We start from the raw sequence: 16,285 nt of genomic DNA on the forward strand, positions 1-16,285 counted from the left end.
ATCCCTTCATTTCTCTTTTTTCATCACTTGCTAACTCTTCCTGGAGTTCACGATGATCCAATGTAATTTTTCAAATTTACAAACTGAAGATATGAAGGCATATATCTTCTTACTTTATTGTAGTCTAAAAATCTCATGGAGTTACTCTCGGGTCAGAGGACTCTGTGGCACAGATTCATGAAAAGAGCAAAATAAATGCTCACTGGAAAAATAAAGTACTAGCTAGAAACAAGGAAGATTTGACCCTAGCTGCCAAGTTTTTAACTCTGCAAATACTTAAGAGTCATTAATTATGTATTATTGTTTTATTCATAATTTGTAATGTTTTGGGATACCAAAAGTAATTCTAATGATGGTTGAAATTAACAAAAAATTTTAACCTTATCTTAAAACATCCACTGATCCATCTCATTCAATGGCAATATTCAATGTTAAAAGAAACATAAAAACAAACATGCACACAATTGCACAGTTTTCATAAAGGTCTATTTCATTATTGGTGGGTAGCGCATTTAACAGTTAAATACATTTAAATAATGTATAGGTGACTGCACGACTGCAGCATTGGTAACTAGATAGATAACCAATTCAACTAGAAACCAGCTAACAAGTAACTGCCTAAATATTTAAAATACAGCTCTTGTTTAGATCATCCTTTGTTTTGATCACCTTCTTGGGTGGGGGTGGGGGGGAAGCCTGCTGGTCACACTGGAAATATATTAAGGCCAAATCTTCTGATGTCCATTCCCAGAGGTTTCTTTCAGCTGGATTAAGCCTCCAGCTCCAGGGCAAGCCCAAGTTTGTGGCCTCCAGCATTAATGCTCTTCCCATCTACCAGAGCAGACAGTGTAAGCTTCACACCTGTAAACAAAAGCAGACAACTATCAAGTGCCTGAAACACCTCATGGGAGTCTGCAGTCACGCCACAACCTGTCACTTTTCCTCAGCTTGTCAGATGACCTACTAGTGCCAGCCACCAGAGGGCGCTTGGGAGTATCTGAGACACCAGACAATTCATTTGCACATCCACAGTAAGGAAGGAATCAAGTCCCAGAGCATAAGAACTTCATAATAAAGCTCAAACAGCTCTGGAAAATACAATCATGTTCAATACACTATCCAGACTAAATGACAACCATAACTGGATCCTGGAAAGGAAAAGCTACAATTAAGAGACACTTGGGACAAGTGCAGAAATCCAAATATATACTATATATTAGGTATAATTTCAAACTGTTAATTCCCTTAGCTGTGAAAACAGTATTATAGTTATGATGTCTTTATAATGATGCAGTTAAAAATGTCTTACTCTCATGATATGTATGCTAGGGCTGATGTGTCTATGTGCTTGGAAAACATTTAAATAATTCATAAGGATATGTGGGGAAAAAAGAAAAGAAGGATTATGTATAGAAACATGGAGAGATAATAAAAACAAAATAAATGTTAGTAATTGGTCAACGTGGGGAAGGTATGAGTGTTCGTGGTACCATTCTTTTCTTTAGGTTTAAAAACAGTCAAAAAGTCTGGGGAAAAAGTTCCAAGTGCTTTAGAACCTTGCTCTTCAACTGGTGGTTCAAGAACCAGCAACACTGGCATCACCTAAGAGCTTGTCAGAAAGTCAGAACCCCTCGCCCCAGACCTATGTATTTTAATAAGATTCCCAAGGTGATTCATGCACACACTGGTATTTGAGAAGTACTGCTCCAGAAAACACAGCAAGGCTCAAAAATACTATGTAAAGTAAATGAGACTATAGAGACCAAACAACCAAAGCAATGAGTGAACTATGACTGGAGAAATAAAAATTACTACAAGACATTTCAGGTACAAGTGAGGAAAGTAAATAGAGAACGGATATTAAGTAATAATATGGAATCACTGTTAACTTTCTCAGGTGTGATAACAGTATTGTGGTTATGCAGGACAATGTTCTTATTCTGAGGAGATGCATGCTGAAGCATTTAGGGAAATGTCATGATAGCTGCAATTTCCAAACAGCCCACCATAAAAAAAAAAAGGAAAGGAATAAAAAACTGTGGCAAAAGGTAAACATGTGTTCACTGTACTTTCTGTCAATTCTTCTGTATGCTTGAAAGGTTTGGAAAAGAAGCAGCTGAATCTTGAGAAAGACAAACGAGTTGGAGGAATCAGGCTCCCCAACTTCAAACTATACCACAAACCTACAGTAATCAAGACAGTATGGTACTGGCACAAAAACAGAAATATAGATCAATGGTACAGGATAGAATGCCCAAAGATAAACCCACGCACATACTGACACCTAATTTATGACAAAGGAGGCAAGAACATACAGTGGAGAAAAGACAGCCTCTTCAATAAGTGGTGCTGGGAAAACTGGACAGCTACATGTAAAAGAATGAAGTTAGAACACTACCTAACACCATACACAAAAATAAACTCCAAATGGATTAAAGACTTGAATGTAAGACCAGACACTATAAAACTTTTAGAGGAAAAACACTCTTTGACATAAACCACAGCAAGATCTTTTTTGACCCACCTCCTACAGTAACAGAAATAAAAACAAAAAGAAACAAATGGGACTTAATTAAACTTTTTGTGCAGCAAAGGAAACCATAAACAGGACAAAAAGACAACCCTCAGAATGGGAGAAAATATCTGCAATTGAAACAACAAAGGATTAACCTCAAAATATACAAACAGCTCATGGAGCTTAATATCAAAAAAACAAACAATCCAGTTAAAAAATGAGCAGAAGAGGAGCGCTTCCCTGGTGGCGCAGTGGTTGAGAGTCCGCCTGCTGATGCAGGGGACACGGGTTCGTGCCCCAGTCTGGGAAGATCCCACATGCCATGGAGCGGCTGGGCCCGTGAGCCATGGCCGCTGAGCCTGCGCGTCCGGAGCCTGTGCTCCGTAACGGGAGAGGCCACAACAGTGAGAGGCCCGCGTACGGCAAAAAAAAAAAAAAAAAATGAGCAGAAGACCTAAATAGACATTTCACCAAGGAAGACATACAGATGGCCAAGAGGCACATGAAAAGATGCTCAACACCAGTAATTATTAGAGAAAAGCAAGTCAAAACTGCAATGAGGTATCACCTCACACTGGTCAGAATGGCCATTATCAAAAGCTAAAAACAATCAATGCTGGAAAGGGTGTGGTGAAAAGGGAACCCTCTTGCACTGTTGGTGGGAATGTAAATTGATACAACCACTATGGAGGACAGTATGGAGGTTTCTTAAAAAACTAAAAATAGAACTACCATATGACCCAGCAATCCCACTACTGGGCATATACCCTGAGAAAACCAGACACATGCACCTCAGTGTTCACTGCAAGCACCATTTACAATAGCCAGGACATAGAACCAACCTAGATGTCCATCGACAGATGAATGGATGAAGAAGATGTGGCACATATATACAATGGAATATTACTCAGTCATAAAAAGAAACGAAATTGAGTTATTTGCAGTGAGGTAGATGGACCTAGAGTCTGTCATACAGAGTGAAGTAAGTCAGAAAGAGAAAAACAAATACCATATGCTAAAGCATACATATGGAATCTTAAAAAAAAAGAAAAAATGGTACTGATGAATCTGGTTGCAGGGCAGGAATAAAGAGGTAGACATAAGAGAACGGACTTGATGACATGGGGTGGGAGGGCGAAGCTGGGACGAAGTGAGAGAAGTTTCAACATATATACACTACCAAATGTAAAACAGTTGGCTGGTGGGAAGCAGCAGCATAGCACAGGGAGATCGGCTCAGTGCTCTGTGATGACCTGGAGGAGTGGGATAGGAAGGATGGGAGGGAGGCTCAAGAGGGAGGGGATATGGGGAGATATGTATGCATATGGCTGATTCGCTTTGTTGTGCAACAGAAACTAACATGGTATTATGAAGAAATTATACTCCAAGAAAGATCTATTTAAAAAAAAAATCTAACAGTCTGTTTTCTAAAGTGTCTGTAATATTTTATGTGCATGCCAGCACTGTATGAGGGCTCTAACTTCTCCCTATCTTCATCTACACTTGTTATTTTCTAATGATTTATTATATCGATTCTAGTGGGTAGCAGTGGTATTTCACTGTGGTTTTAATTTACAGTTACTTAATGACTAATGACACTGAGCACCTTTTCCTGTGCTAATTAGCTATTTGTATGTCTTCATATAAATGTCTTTGCAAATCTTTTGCCATTTTTTGATTGGATTGTTTGTCATAGTTATTAATGAGTTTTAAGAGTTCTTTACATGTTATGGGTACAAGTCCTTTGTATGATTTGCAAACATTTTTCTCAGTCTATGGTATGTCTTCATTCTCTTAATACTGCCTTTTAAAGCATAAACTCAAAAGTTTCCATTTAAAAAATAAATAAATAAAAAGAAGCTAAGAAATGAAACTAATTTTGAAACCACCATCAGAACAATCCTTAATACTTACCAGGCCTCAGAGTCTGAGTGTAGCCCACTCCAATTAAACTAGAATTGTTGACTTTTGCCTAAGATAAAATGCAAAAACAAATGTAAGACAAATTTTTGAATGGAGGGACAAAGCCCCTGGGTGTTTCCCTATCATACAATTATGACGCATTCACTTTTCCACAAGAGTTAATAAAATTTAATATTGTATTAAGCTAAGCGAAAACTAGGTGCCACTTAATCCTCATCCACTAAATTCAAATTGTCAGCAGGACACAAAACTCTTGCAATCTTTTGGGATGTGTCCACAGACCCCAAACTGTCCATATAGCACAAAAGCCTAAGCACTCTCATAAAAACTGTCCTTAAAAAACAAAAACAAAACAAAAAAAAAACTGTCCTTGTTGAGTCTAATCTAGCACATAAGACCATACCAGAATGTGGGTAATGGAAGTTCACCAGGCTCACTAACTACATGACATTGACACACACACCACCCTCAAAGTATGGCATGTGTATGTATAGTTTAATTTTGTGACTACGACACTACTTTCAGGGGTATTCCTAAAGAATTTAAACCATGCATGTTCTAAATCTCCAAATGACAAGCACTTCCTCTGAAGAAAGAGACTGACTACAACTCCTTCACCTCACTTTCTCACACCTCTCATTAATGCCCTTGAGTCTTGGCTGTATATAACTAGACGGTGCTTAAGAAGGCGTTCCAAAGGGGCATCATTTACCAATCCAGACCCCTTCCCTCCTTGTACAATTCTAATATTTTAGGATTTTAGTCACAGACTTTCAAGGGCTGGAAGGAATCCTGGAGAGGAAGACATGGTCAGGAGAAGCTTCGAGCTCCATTCTCTCCCACTACTGATATCACTTAAGCCATACCAGAGGCCTAAGGCTGTAAATGGGGGCATCTCACCCTGCTCTCCATGGCCTAGGTTGCCTAGTCAGGTAACTTTGCTCTTCAGCATTTTGAGTGCTATGGTAATAAAAAGGTAACAAACAGCCTCTGGGATCAAAACAGACTTGGGGGATTCCCTGGTGGCGCAGTGGTTGAGAGTCCGCCTGCCAATGCAGGGGACATGGGTTGGTGCCCCGGTCCGGGAAGATCCCACATGCCGCGGAGCAGCTGGGCCCGTGAGCCATGGCTGCTGAGCCTGCGCGTCCGGAGCCTGTGCTCCGTAACGGGAGAGGCCACAACAGTGAGAGGCCCACGTACCGCAAAAAAAAAAAAAAAACAGACTTGGAAATGATTTGATGTCTACACTCTTTTGTAATGTATATCAAAACAGCCCAATTGAGAGAGAAATGATCCAACTATACAGGCAAAAGTCACAGAAACAAAACTTGTATTCACTTGGCACTACAGCCAAGTCTTCATGAGCCACCAATGACCATGTGAGTTATTTGTCTAAGGAAGGAATGCCCCACTAGCAACCATCTTTTGCCAAACAAATTAAGAGCCCCAAACAATAAAATAGCTCCTACTATTTTAGGAGTCAACCATGAAACTAATGGAGCATTATGCAATGCTTCCTGGGTGATGCTTGATTAGGGTAACAGCAGCACTACTTAGGCAGACCATGCTAAATATTCAATAGTTTTCCAAACTAATCCCCAGAAGTCACTCACTGGCACACAGGTCCCAAGCTGCCTTCCCATTTTAGACTGTGAGAGAGCTGCATCTTCTGCTGGCATTAAACCTGTGATGGTGCCATAGACATATATTTGAAGAGAATAGCAATGTAGCTACCGCAGCACAGTGTGCTGTGTGAATCCTGAGGATTTTACTGCTACAGTGTAGTCAGAAATAGAGAAGGGAAAAATAAATGAATCACTGCCTTGCCAACAGGAAAAGCATTCCGGGTGCTTCTCATTCTCTCTGATTACAACCCTGCTAAGCTAAAACAAGAATGGGGCTAAAACTTAACTGCCTAAATTATCAAAACATATCGTCCTCAGGAATGAAGATGACTATGTAACAGAAATAACTCTCACGGAAGGTTTAACTCTTTCATTCTAGTACATACGGTGCCTGACCTGTAAGCAACTAACACACAGGAAGAGCTGCTGATCTGCCTGAAACTGGAGCCAGCGCTCTATACCCTCAGACACTGTACTCCCCCCTACCACAATCCACTATGACTGAAGGAAGAAATAGCAGAAAGAGTGTAAGGACAGGACTAGGGTGGCCATGCAACCCAGCCAACCCACAATAGAGGGGAGGGAGTTCCTGGGATGCAGGACTTTCAGTGCTGAAGTTGGGATAGTCCCAGGCAAAGCAGGATGAGCTACCTAGTCACCCTAGACAGAAGGGAAATCAAAAGACATGCAAGTCCAGTCCTGGCCCTACCTCTCTTTCCTTCCTTCCCTAGCTGTGGTCTACGTCATTCCTCTCTCCAAGCTTTGGTTTCTTCACTTGCAAAACAGCATGTGTACCACTGGCTGCTCAGATCAAATCTGAAGATATTTTGTAAACCATTAAAGACAAACACAAAGTAACAAAGTACTATTACCTTCCAACCAGAATGCGAACTGCCCAGGGCCCAAAATACTGGCTTCCCTGGGCTTGGACAGGCTTGGCCCTCATAGTTATTATCTACACTACTTCAACAACTTTTGAAGTTAATTTAAACAAACTCCTGTGGCCTGGATAGCAAACATCTCTGTCTCAACAAAAAAAAGCAGCATTCCCGAGTTCTAGTCCCAATCTGTGTGTAAACTGGGAATTGTGTGAACCACAGTTCAAATATTCAACACAATCCAATATACCCAAAGATTAAGTCCCACAACCAAAATCCCATTCTAAGCCCACAGCAGTACTCACAGAAATGGAAGCAGTGGGATCCAACTGATATTTAGCTGCAATGCCAAAGCGAGTACAGTTGGTTCCTGATGTCCAAGCAAGGTTTACTGAAGTGTCAAGATCTTCACATACTTTCTGATAAATTGATCCTCCAAATTCTGTCCCATCATTGCTATAAGATATTTTAAATTAGTCAACCTAGACTAGACAATGTAATAATGTCTAAGGCACAAGGCTGATACTGTAGCATTACATTTAAATAAAAGCCACTGCTTACATGGGTCTCTAGTGTTCCACTGAAAACTTTAGTTTTACAAGGTCTTTTCGGGGCTTCCCTGGTGGCGCAGTGGTTAAGAATCCATCTGCCAATGCAAGGGACATGGGTTCGAGCCCTGGTCCAGGAAGATCCCACATGCTGCGGAGCAGCCAAGCCCATACGCCACAACTACTGAGCCTGCACTCTAGAGCCCACACACCTAGAGCCTGTGCGCCGCGAAAGGAGAAGCCACCGCGATGAGAAGCTCGCGCACTGAAATGAAGAGCAGCCCCCGCTCACCGCAATTAGAGAAAGCCCACGTACAGCAACGGAGACCCAACACAGCCAAAACTAAATAAATAAAAAAATTTTTTTTAATGTCATCAAAGGACTTTTCCCAACTTATGTCCAAAAACAGGGATTGGTCAAATCAATCATGGTATATCTATAAAAATTATCATGCAGCCACTAACCATCACTAAGAACACATAATGCTATAGGAAAATGATCAAAATGTATTAAGGTGGGGGAGGTTAAAAACAGCCTTTTTGGTATGTATTTTATATACACACATATAAAAAGATGAAACACCAAAGCATTAACAATTAACAAAAGTTATATGTCTAGACGGTGGGATTATGAAACATTTTTGTTTTCTTCTTTGTACTTCTGTTATATACCAATGCATCATTTTTATAAGGGAAAAAATTCTTTTTAAGTCCTTTCTACATATACATTTAATTTGGATTAGGTAAAAACTCTATACATTTTAGGTAATCCTATCAAATGAGCATCTCACACATCACAGACAATGAAGTCAAATGAATGCACATAGAGTTTGGCAATGTCTTAGCCTTTTTTTTTTGGCCATACCATGCAGCTTGTGGAATCTCAGTTCCCTGACCGGGGACAGAACCCGGGCCACGGCAGTGAAAGCTCCAAATCCTAACCACTAGACCACCAAGGAACTCCCATCTTAGCCTCTTCTAAAAATCCAAAGCACATCAAGCCTCATGTGAAATGAACATTTACTCTCTCAGCACCAAAACTCAGACTAATGGTTTTTACTGTACACTTCTGAAGGGCATTCTAGAAATGCCCAAGGATGATCTTTTTATGTTAAGAAAATTCCTTTAGGTTGTACTCAGATTCACAGGAGATGACAGGAGACATCAATACCACTTTGAGGTCCTACATCATAATATCCCACAAAAGAAATACTCACACATTAGTGTGTAGCTGGAAGTCCCCAGTCCTGTAGCCCACTGCAAAGTTATTTCTTGTCAGCTTTGATTTGGCACTGTCAAAGGTCATCTGGTACCCAGCAAGCCAGCCCTCATAACAAAAGACTGCTGAACCGTGGATTGCAGGTCCAGCAAAATCAAAGTCAACATCACAACCAAGGTTCATACATTCCCTCTTGTAAGAAGACTTGATTTTACCACTTTTCTTTCTGGAAAAAGAACAAACTGTCTTAAAACTGATGTCAGTGGGAAAGATTTACAGACATAACTTCTGCATAGAGGGCACAAAACAGATTTAAATGAACCTCACTGTAACTGGGGAGTACAGGCACACTTCATTGTTTTACTGCAGTTCACTTTACCGTGTTTCCCTCCCCCCTGCACCTGTTTGTAGCAGGGTTTGTAGCAATTGAGGGTTTGTAGCAATCCTGCACCAAGCAGATCTGTTTGGGTGTTTTTTTCCAACAGCATTTGTTCACTTTGTGTTGCTGTTGTCACATTTTGGTAGTTCTCATAATATTTCAAACTTTATTATTATTATTTTATTTGTTAACAGTGATCTGTGGTCACTGATCTTCTGATGTTACTACTACGACTTGGTGAAGGCTCAGATGATCGTTGGTATATTTTAGAAATAAAGTATTTTTTAATTAAGGTATGTACATTGTTTTTTTCCCCAACATAATGCTACTGCACACTTAACAGACAACAGTATAGTGTAAACATAACTTTTATATGCACTGGGAAACCAAAAAATCCGTATGAGTCGCTTTTTTACAATATTCACTTTATTGCAGTGGTTTGGAACCAAACCTGCAATATCTCCAAGGTATGCCTGTATAAGAGATAGCAAGATAATCATAAGAGGTAAAAAAAAAAACATGGCTCAATGAACTAAAAGGCACAAGGGGCGACTGGACCACCACCACCATAGGAAGACTGCTTTGCAGAACTGGTTATCAGTCACAAAAGCCTATAAAAAACATGTTAGGTACCCAAGTTAGTGTCACAATAAGAGGCAAATATTTGAAGGCAAGTCAACAACCATACTGCTCATGTTCCAAAGGCAGAAACAGAAATTCACCACCACAAGGCACCTGAATGTGCACCTTTCTTAAATATACCAAAGAAGAATGCTTTTCAATTTAAAGCAGATAAAAATGCCATGCTTACCCCGTGTTTGGTGAAAAGGTGGTATCAAACGTCAGTTTCAAACCTTGACAAATCTATTTCGAGAGAAAAAGAATTTGTTTTCAGCTTTATTTCTTTTTTGAAATACAAAAATAAAATAATTAATACTACAGCACATTTTCAAATGTTACCTGGTCTTCAATAGCGATTTCTGTTCCCAGAGTATTATCAGTGTTCCACTTTTCTGTGAAAGTCAGACCATACTCACACCATTTATATTTGGTCTCCAAGGTCCCGGTAACTTTACCAGTGTCTGTATTAGATGAACCAGATGTTGAGAATTCCTAAGAAGACAAGACAAACTTCAGGAACTTTCTCGTAAGCCTAGAAGAATCCACTTCCTAATTTACACACACACACACACACACACACACACACACACACACACACAAAACCCCACTGAAACACAATAATTTCACTAATCCTCTTTTTTCTAGCTTCCCAAACACTCCTACCCTCTGCTACTGAGTATATACAACAGTGACAAATTAGCCTGTAAGTTACTGACTACATCTTACTACTGCTGACATTTCCAACCAATGGATCAAAAGTTACTTGTATCTGATTCTCAAGTGAACAACAAACTATACGACTTTTAAGGAAACTTCTGCTAAGGTGATTTTATTTGGGATTCAAAAAAAATCAGTGGGGGAGGATGGATGTTTTAGTACTGCTTCCAATCTGCCTGATATTGAATGAGACACTAAATAGGTCAGTATGGCTAATCACAGACCCCCTTCATTAAAATCTGAGTTTATACACAATTTACTATGAAATGGTTCCTGAAAATCCTTAAAAGGAAAGCACCCCACTGTAAGAATCTATGCCACAAAAGATTTTTTTTTTTTAATTCTTTGGTAACCTCAATATTCTGTTTCTGACATAAAGAGTCTTCATCAGGTTTAATGCCTTCCCAACCATCTTTACATTCTCATTAAAAAAAAAAAAAACGGGGAGGGAAATTATAGGAGATTTACTCTATAACTGATTTATATCATGCATAATATAAACTATACTCTGTACAACAGATGATATTAGTAGAAAAAACAACCTATGCAGTGATCAATTTGAAATGTACTATATAATCTTATGTTTGTAGCAAATATAAATAACTTGCCAATCCCTAATTGCACACCAACTGAAAAGGAAGGCATAATATGGAGAGGGCTTATCTGAAATTCAAAATCTGCTACAGATAATCCAGAAATCTAACCTTTCAGAGCTTAGTATACAGGCAAGCAACTGAAATCTTCCAAGATAAAATGTTAAAAATGCCCTTTGAGGGTTCTGATCTGATTGCTAATGATGGTTATACTCTTAAGGTCATTGGAAAGCCAAATTTAAAGATGGCTGATCTGAACTAATAAAGAAAAGCCTTCGACCTGAAATTGTGATACCTGCAGAATGAGGAAATACCAAAAACTCTATCAAAAGGAGAAAAGACCAATCATCCTTCACTTAGAAAACAGAGCATTTGTGTAACTATCGCTCTGCCGTGAAACAGACTCAATTCTTTAGGTCTTATATACAATCTCCTGAAATTAGATGCTTTCAGTAACAGAAATTTCAAGTCAAAGCTTGGCACTCATGCCCATACTAAAAAGCACCAAATTGTGTTAGGGAAGAACACTGGATATGAAATTAGGAGTCCTGACATCCAGTTCTGCCTGGCATTTACTAAATGAGTAACACTGAGGAAGACACTTTTCTGGGTCTCAGTTACCTCAACTGTAATAACAAAACTTACTTCTGGAGGATTAAATTGGACTAAGACTTTGAAAGCTTTGCACATTTTCACATGCTCTACACAACAGGAATGCATTACTAAAACAATATAATATATATGGAGCCTGTTCTAACAGATAATTGAAATGCAAATGTGTATGAGTAGCTATTTTTAGTCCTGAGTGACAATGATTAATGATTCTTAAGGCCCCACCCACTGCCACCCATCAGCCCACAGACTGAGCCAGCTTATATACATGCCAAGTACATGCCAAGGAGTCCTCAAGACACAAAACCAAGAAGATCACACTGTGATCTGGGACCAGAAATGGGTCAGATGATACCACTGGTGGAGCTTATACCCTCCCTTTCACTCCTCACCAAGATATTTAGGCTTCTACCTTCTGCAGTGGCCCAGACATCGTTGCAGTTCAGGTGAGAAATGCGACTGCGACTATTTGGGGCCAGGGACATATTACAAGATCAGTACCATGTTTTGGAATTACATACATTAAATGTAAATTAAAATATACCATATCTAATCAAGCTCTTATATATCCTTCATGTTCTTAAGCTTAATTTTATAAAATTCCTATCCACAATAAGCCTTTCCTTTCCAACAAAGGTTTTGATTTATCAAACAATCTAGTACTAGATATACTGCTCTGACTGTTCCCTACTTTAAAGTTTATTTTGTCTCTCCAGCCAGCAAGCAAGCTTTTTAAACACAAGAATTGAGTCTTCTACTTTTAGAAGGCCTTTTGTGTTTCAGCAAATACACAGCAAGTGGTTTATAAGGGGCAATAGGTTAAGAGAGGGAACACAAAACAAACACTAAGTCACTGCTCTGTAACCTGTTACCTTGAGCAAGTAAGTCACTCAACCACACTAAATACTCAGGCTTCCTTTCAGACCAAAGAAACCAAAAAACAGATGCGACCAATATAAAACCCCAGAAATCCAAGTCTAGGCATTGAGAAACTACAAAATGATTAAATAAATACCAGTTATATGCACTAAGGGAGTTAACAACTGTAGGAAGAATTTATCAAAATAACCAATAATATTCAATATGCACACACTATACCCATCCCCAAAACAATCCCCAAACAAAAACTTTTAGAAGAAAAAAATTACACAAAATTAAATTTTACTTTACTCTCTTTGAGGGAGTTTGTTAGGCAAGATCAAGACATCCAAATATCAAAATAGTAACCTCTTTAAAAATACTCAAATTTAGGACTCTCTAAATTCACAAAATACAAGTAGAAATCTTCCCCAAGGCGGGCTGCTAGAATATGACCATTACATAAACGATTAGTACACTCAAATTAAGTTACTGAATATTTTTATGCCCAGAACTCTTAATGTTTTCCACAGGCATTAAAAGAAGGGGTTACAAAAAAGTATAACAGGTTCCCTGCCTTTAAGCTTGCAACCTTACTAAGTAAACAGAATCCCACATGACCAGTGTCTTTCCTGAGTTCCTTGAGCATACAAAGTAATATGGCAAAAGACCACATGAAAATCAGAAATCATATCCAAAGCCAAAACAATCAAGATAAAATTCCCTTAAAACGAAATTATCTTTTGCCCCTTCTTTAAGATAAAATGTGTAGACATCTTTCAGTTATGACTATCTTATGGGTTGAAAAATTGTATAAAGGCTCGTCAGAACTTATCAAATAACTAACACTCACCACGCCACTGCATGACTTTGTTTTCACATCCAATTTCACCAACCCAAAACCTTCAAGTAGAGAGCAAAAAAGAACAAAATGATCTTTTTGTATAAAAGATGCATACCAACAGCTGACTACATTTAAAAAAACAAAAACCAGAAACATTTCACATATTCAGAGGGGGATAAAAATGTGTGTTGATATACAATATTTAAATGAAAACAAATTAAATTATTCTATGTAAACTAACATGTAAAGGACAGAACATCTCTATGAAGCTCTCCTAGTATGTTGGCGTGTATTTGGCACCCACCCTCAAAAACAGCTTCCAAATCATCTTATCAAAACATTTATTAAAACATGCTTTTCAAACCTAAACATCAGATCAGAAAATCTATTCAACTTAAAGATCAGAATAGTCAATAGTTTATTATGATACAGGCATTTAGAACATTTATCTCAAAGGCATACCTCGCTTTGAAATTAATAATCTGAACAACTGGGGAAATAATCTAAAGGATAGGGAGGGTGGGGTGTGGAACAAAATCTTTAACAAAACCCAAATTTATTTGCAGAAACCCATAACCCTTTATGAGTCACCACCATAAAAGCAAAAGCAGTAAAACATCGTAATTCTAGTCAACCAAGGCCTAAACTACATCCGAAGGAAATGAAAGCACAATTGTTTTTTTTCTTAAAGGTAAATTCCCTGAACTAAAGTATGAAAAAAAGGAGGAAATTGGGATGGAGGGAGGAAATGTGGGATGGAGGGAAATGTGGATTGTTACAGTACTCTTTTAAAAGAAATGTTATCTTAAATGTAGCTAACAGAAGAATTACTGCAGCAAGATATTTACAATCTGAAGAAATTACTAATTCACTAAGCAATCCAAACACACATTTTCGCTTCAGATCTAAAATTTTTAAAACAGTTCTTACCAAATCCTTTGTTGAATATATCTCTGGCAGCTTTGCCAAGGTCAGCATATGATGGAGGAATACACATTGCTGGTGGGAAGAAACATTCCAGTGTTAACGTCCCTGTTCTCCCAGTCTGTCCAAGAACTAGCTTATGACCCACTGCTACCTTTAAAACCAAGCAGTCCAACTTAGTTTTGATACCACTAGAATCTATAATAACACTGTAGTCTAGTATGATCCATGAAGGAGGTATCAGCACCAAAGGCTTATTTCTAAAATAGATAATCACAGTTAAGTGTTTATACAAACTTGGAAAATTCCCTCCAAAATATATAAAAATATTTTCTATTCCTAAATTTACACAGTGCCTGTAGCCTCACTTCCTACGATGAGACTAGTACAAAGAATCAAACACATACACACGTATATATCTGTACATACAGATATACCTGCCAAAATTCACTGGAATGTGATTTAACCAAATGAGATAAGATTAAAAACTAAGACAAGTCCCTCTCCCCCCTATTCAACCTTTAGTATCCTCACGGAGATCAAAACCAATATTCCGAAATAGAAAGAGAAAGATAGGTCATACTTCTGAAACTTAAATATTGAAACATAAAAAAAAAATACAGCCATTTATGTTTCACTCAAGCGCCTACATCAACTAAATATCAAATGCACTTTAAACATATTAGTAAGACACTCAAGTCCTCGGCCCACGCTGTGAGGCTTAAGGGCAAGCAATCTGAGGTCGTTACACCAGCTCATTCATCCTACATAGCACGTCCACGCCCTTAGGAGCACATGTAATGAATGACCTTGCGCCCTCACACGGGGGGTTACTACTTCCTCTAAAAACGTGACCGATCCAATCCTGCAAAAGCTGAACCCGATAATTAATAACTTTCTGCTTCTCAGTTCGTCAAAGCTGAACGTGAATGCGTCCACAGACCAGCTCCCCAGGCCTAGTCAGTCCCGCTATCCGAGATCCAACCACCCAGTCCCTCCTCCGCAAAGCCAGGGAAGTCAGACGGTGGAATGGCTACCGAAAGGGGCGAACTTCCAAGCCCTTGAAGACAGAGCGGGAAAGAAGCTGCGGTTTTCTGGTCGGGAGGCTTCGGCTGCCCAGACACCGCCGCCCCATCCCGCAGAGATCGCTCTACTTACGCCGCGGGGAGGTCTGTCCGGAGGTCGCCATGGCGAGGCCGCGAGGAGAGGTGATCTGAGGGAGGGACAAGAAGTGCGGTCAGCGGGGCTCAGAGGCGAATCAAGGGACCAGAAGGGGGTCTCAGACAGAGGGGAGAGGGGCCGCAGGGCAGCGCGGCCATCTTAGGGAGTCGGGGCCGACCCCGAGTCCGGCTCAGGCGTCCTGCTTGGCCACCGGGGCCTAGGCCCAAGGTCCGAGTGAGGCGGGCGCGGCGGTACCTGGTGGTCTCCTGGGGGGAGGGGGAGGCACCGCTGCCGCTCCGCTAGCAGCTGAGGCCGCTCGGCTAGCTCTGCGTCCCGCTGCAGCTGCCGCGGCTGGAGGGCGAAGTGAAGGAGACACCGTTCCGCCCGCCGCAACCCTGTCCTCCCCCCGCCAGGACCCTGCCGCTGCCCCTGGGGCTGCCCACCGCGCCTGTCCCCGCAGCGCCGCCCGCTGCTCACTCCAACCTGCTCCGAGATGGCCACGTGTTCCGAGAGCACCGCTGCCCACGGGGTGTGCTCCCTCGGTCCCTCGTCAGGGGCAGGAAAAGCAGAAGCTGCCGGACCTCAAGTCAGGCAGCTACGAGGGCAGCCCCTGAGGCGAGGGGGCGGGGAACGGCGGAGGCAGCGTGGAGGGGAACGCGCGGGCGAGGGATGGGGCAGAGGCCCCGCGCGCGCTCGTCACGGGCGGGGCGGGGCTTCAGGCGCGTGCCTGCGCGGGGCTCGGCGCGACTGGGCGCGACTGAGCGCGCCGCCGCGCACCCCGGGTCAAGTACTTCTCTCCAACTCCCTTCGGAGAGTTTCGTACACCCTGTGCTTGGCACACCCTGCAGAGCCAATCCCCAGTCTAGGA

General features: G+C 40.7%; 1 protein-coding gene across 2 annotated transcripts; it reads right to left on the minus strand.

Moving 5' to 3' along the window:
* Nucleotides 1-97: 97 nt before the first annotated feature.
* VDAC2 (voltage dependent anion channel 2) lies at nt 98-16,010 on the minus strand. Of its 2 annotated transcripts, none has more exons than XM_079899923.1 (10): nt 15,901-16,010; nt 15,415-15,469; nt 14,263-14,331; nt 13,342-13,391; nt 10,048-10,200; nt 9,899-9,951; nt 8,707-8,934; nt 7,247-7,397; nt 4,430-4,487; nt 98-861 (listed from the first exon to the last, which is right to left on the minus strand). In XM_079899923.1, exons 2-10 carry the CDS (start codon nt 15,443-15,445, stop codon nt 770-772), a joined length of 885 nt encoding a protein of 294 aa, XP_079756049.1. In that variant the 5' UTR covers nt 15,446-15,469; nt 15,901-16,010; the 3' UTR covers nt 98-769. The 2 variants fall into 2 exon arrangements, with proteins under 2 accessions (XP_079756049.1, XP_079756048.1); XM_079899922.1 differs by lacking the exon at nt 15,901-16,010 and adding an exon at nt 15,673-15,818.
* Nucleotides 16,011-16,285: the final 275 nt, after the last annotated feature.

The sequence above is a fragment of the Stenella coeruleoalba genome (assembly GCF_951394435.1).
Source record: "Stenella coeruleoalba genome assembly, chromosome: 16".
Classification (NCBI taxonomy): Eukaryota; Metazoa; Chordata; class Mammalia; order Artiodactyla; family Delphinidae; genus Stenella; species Stenella coeruleoalba.

Coding starts and splice junctions, on each gene's coding strand:
- VDAC2 (XM_079899923.1), bottom strand. CDS start 15,445: ATGGCGACCTCCGGACAGACCTCCCCGCGGC. Junction 14,332..15,414: donor CGGACAGACCTCCCCGCGGC/GTAAGTAGAGCG, acceptor TCTTCCCACCAG/CAATGTGTATTCCTCCATCA. Junction 7,398..8,706: donor TTCCAGCTACACACTAATGT/GTGAGTATTTCT, acceptor AATATCTTATAG/CAATGATGGGACAGAATTTG.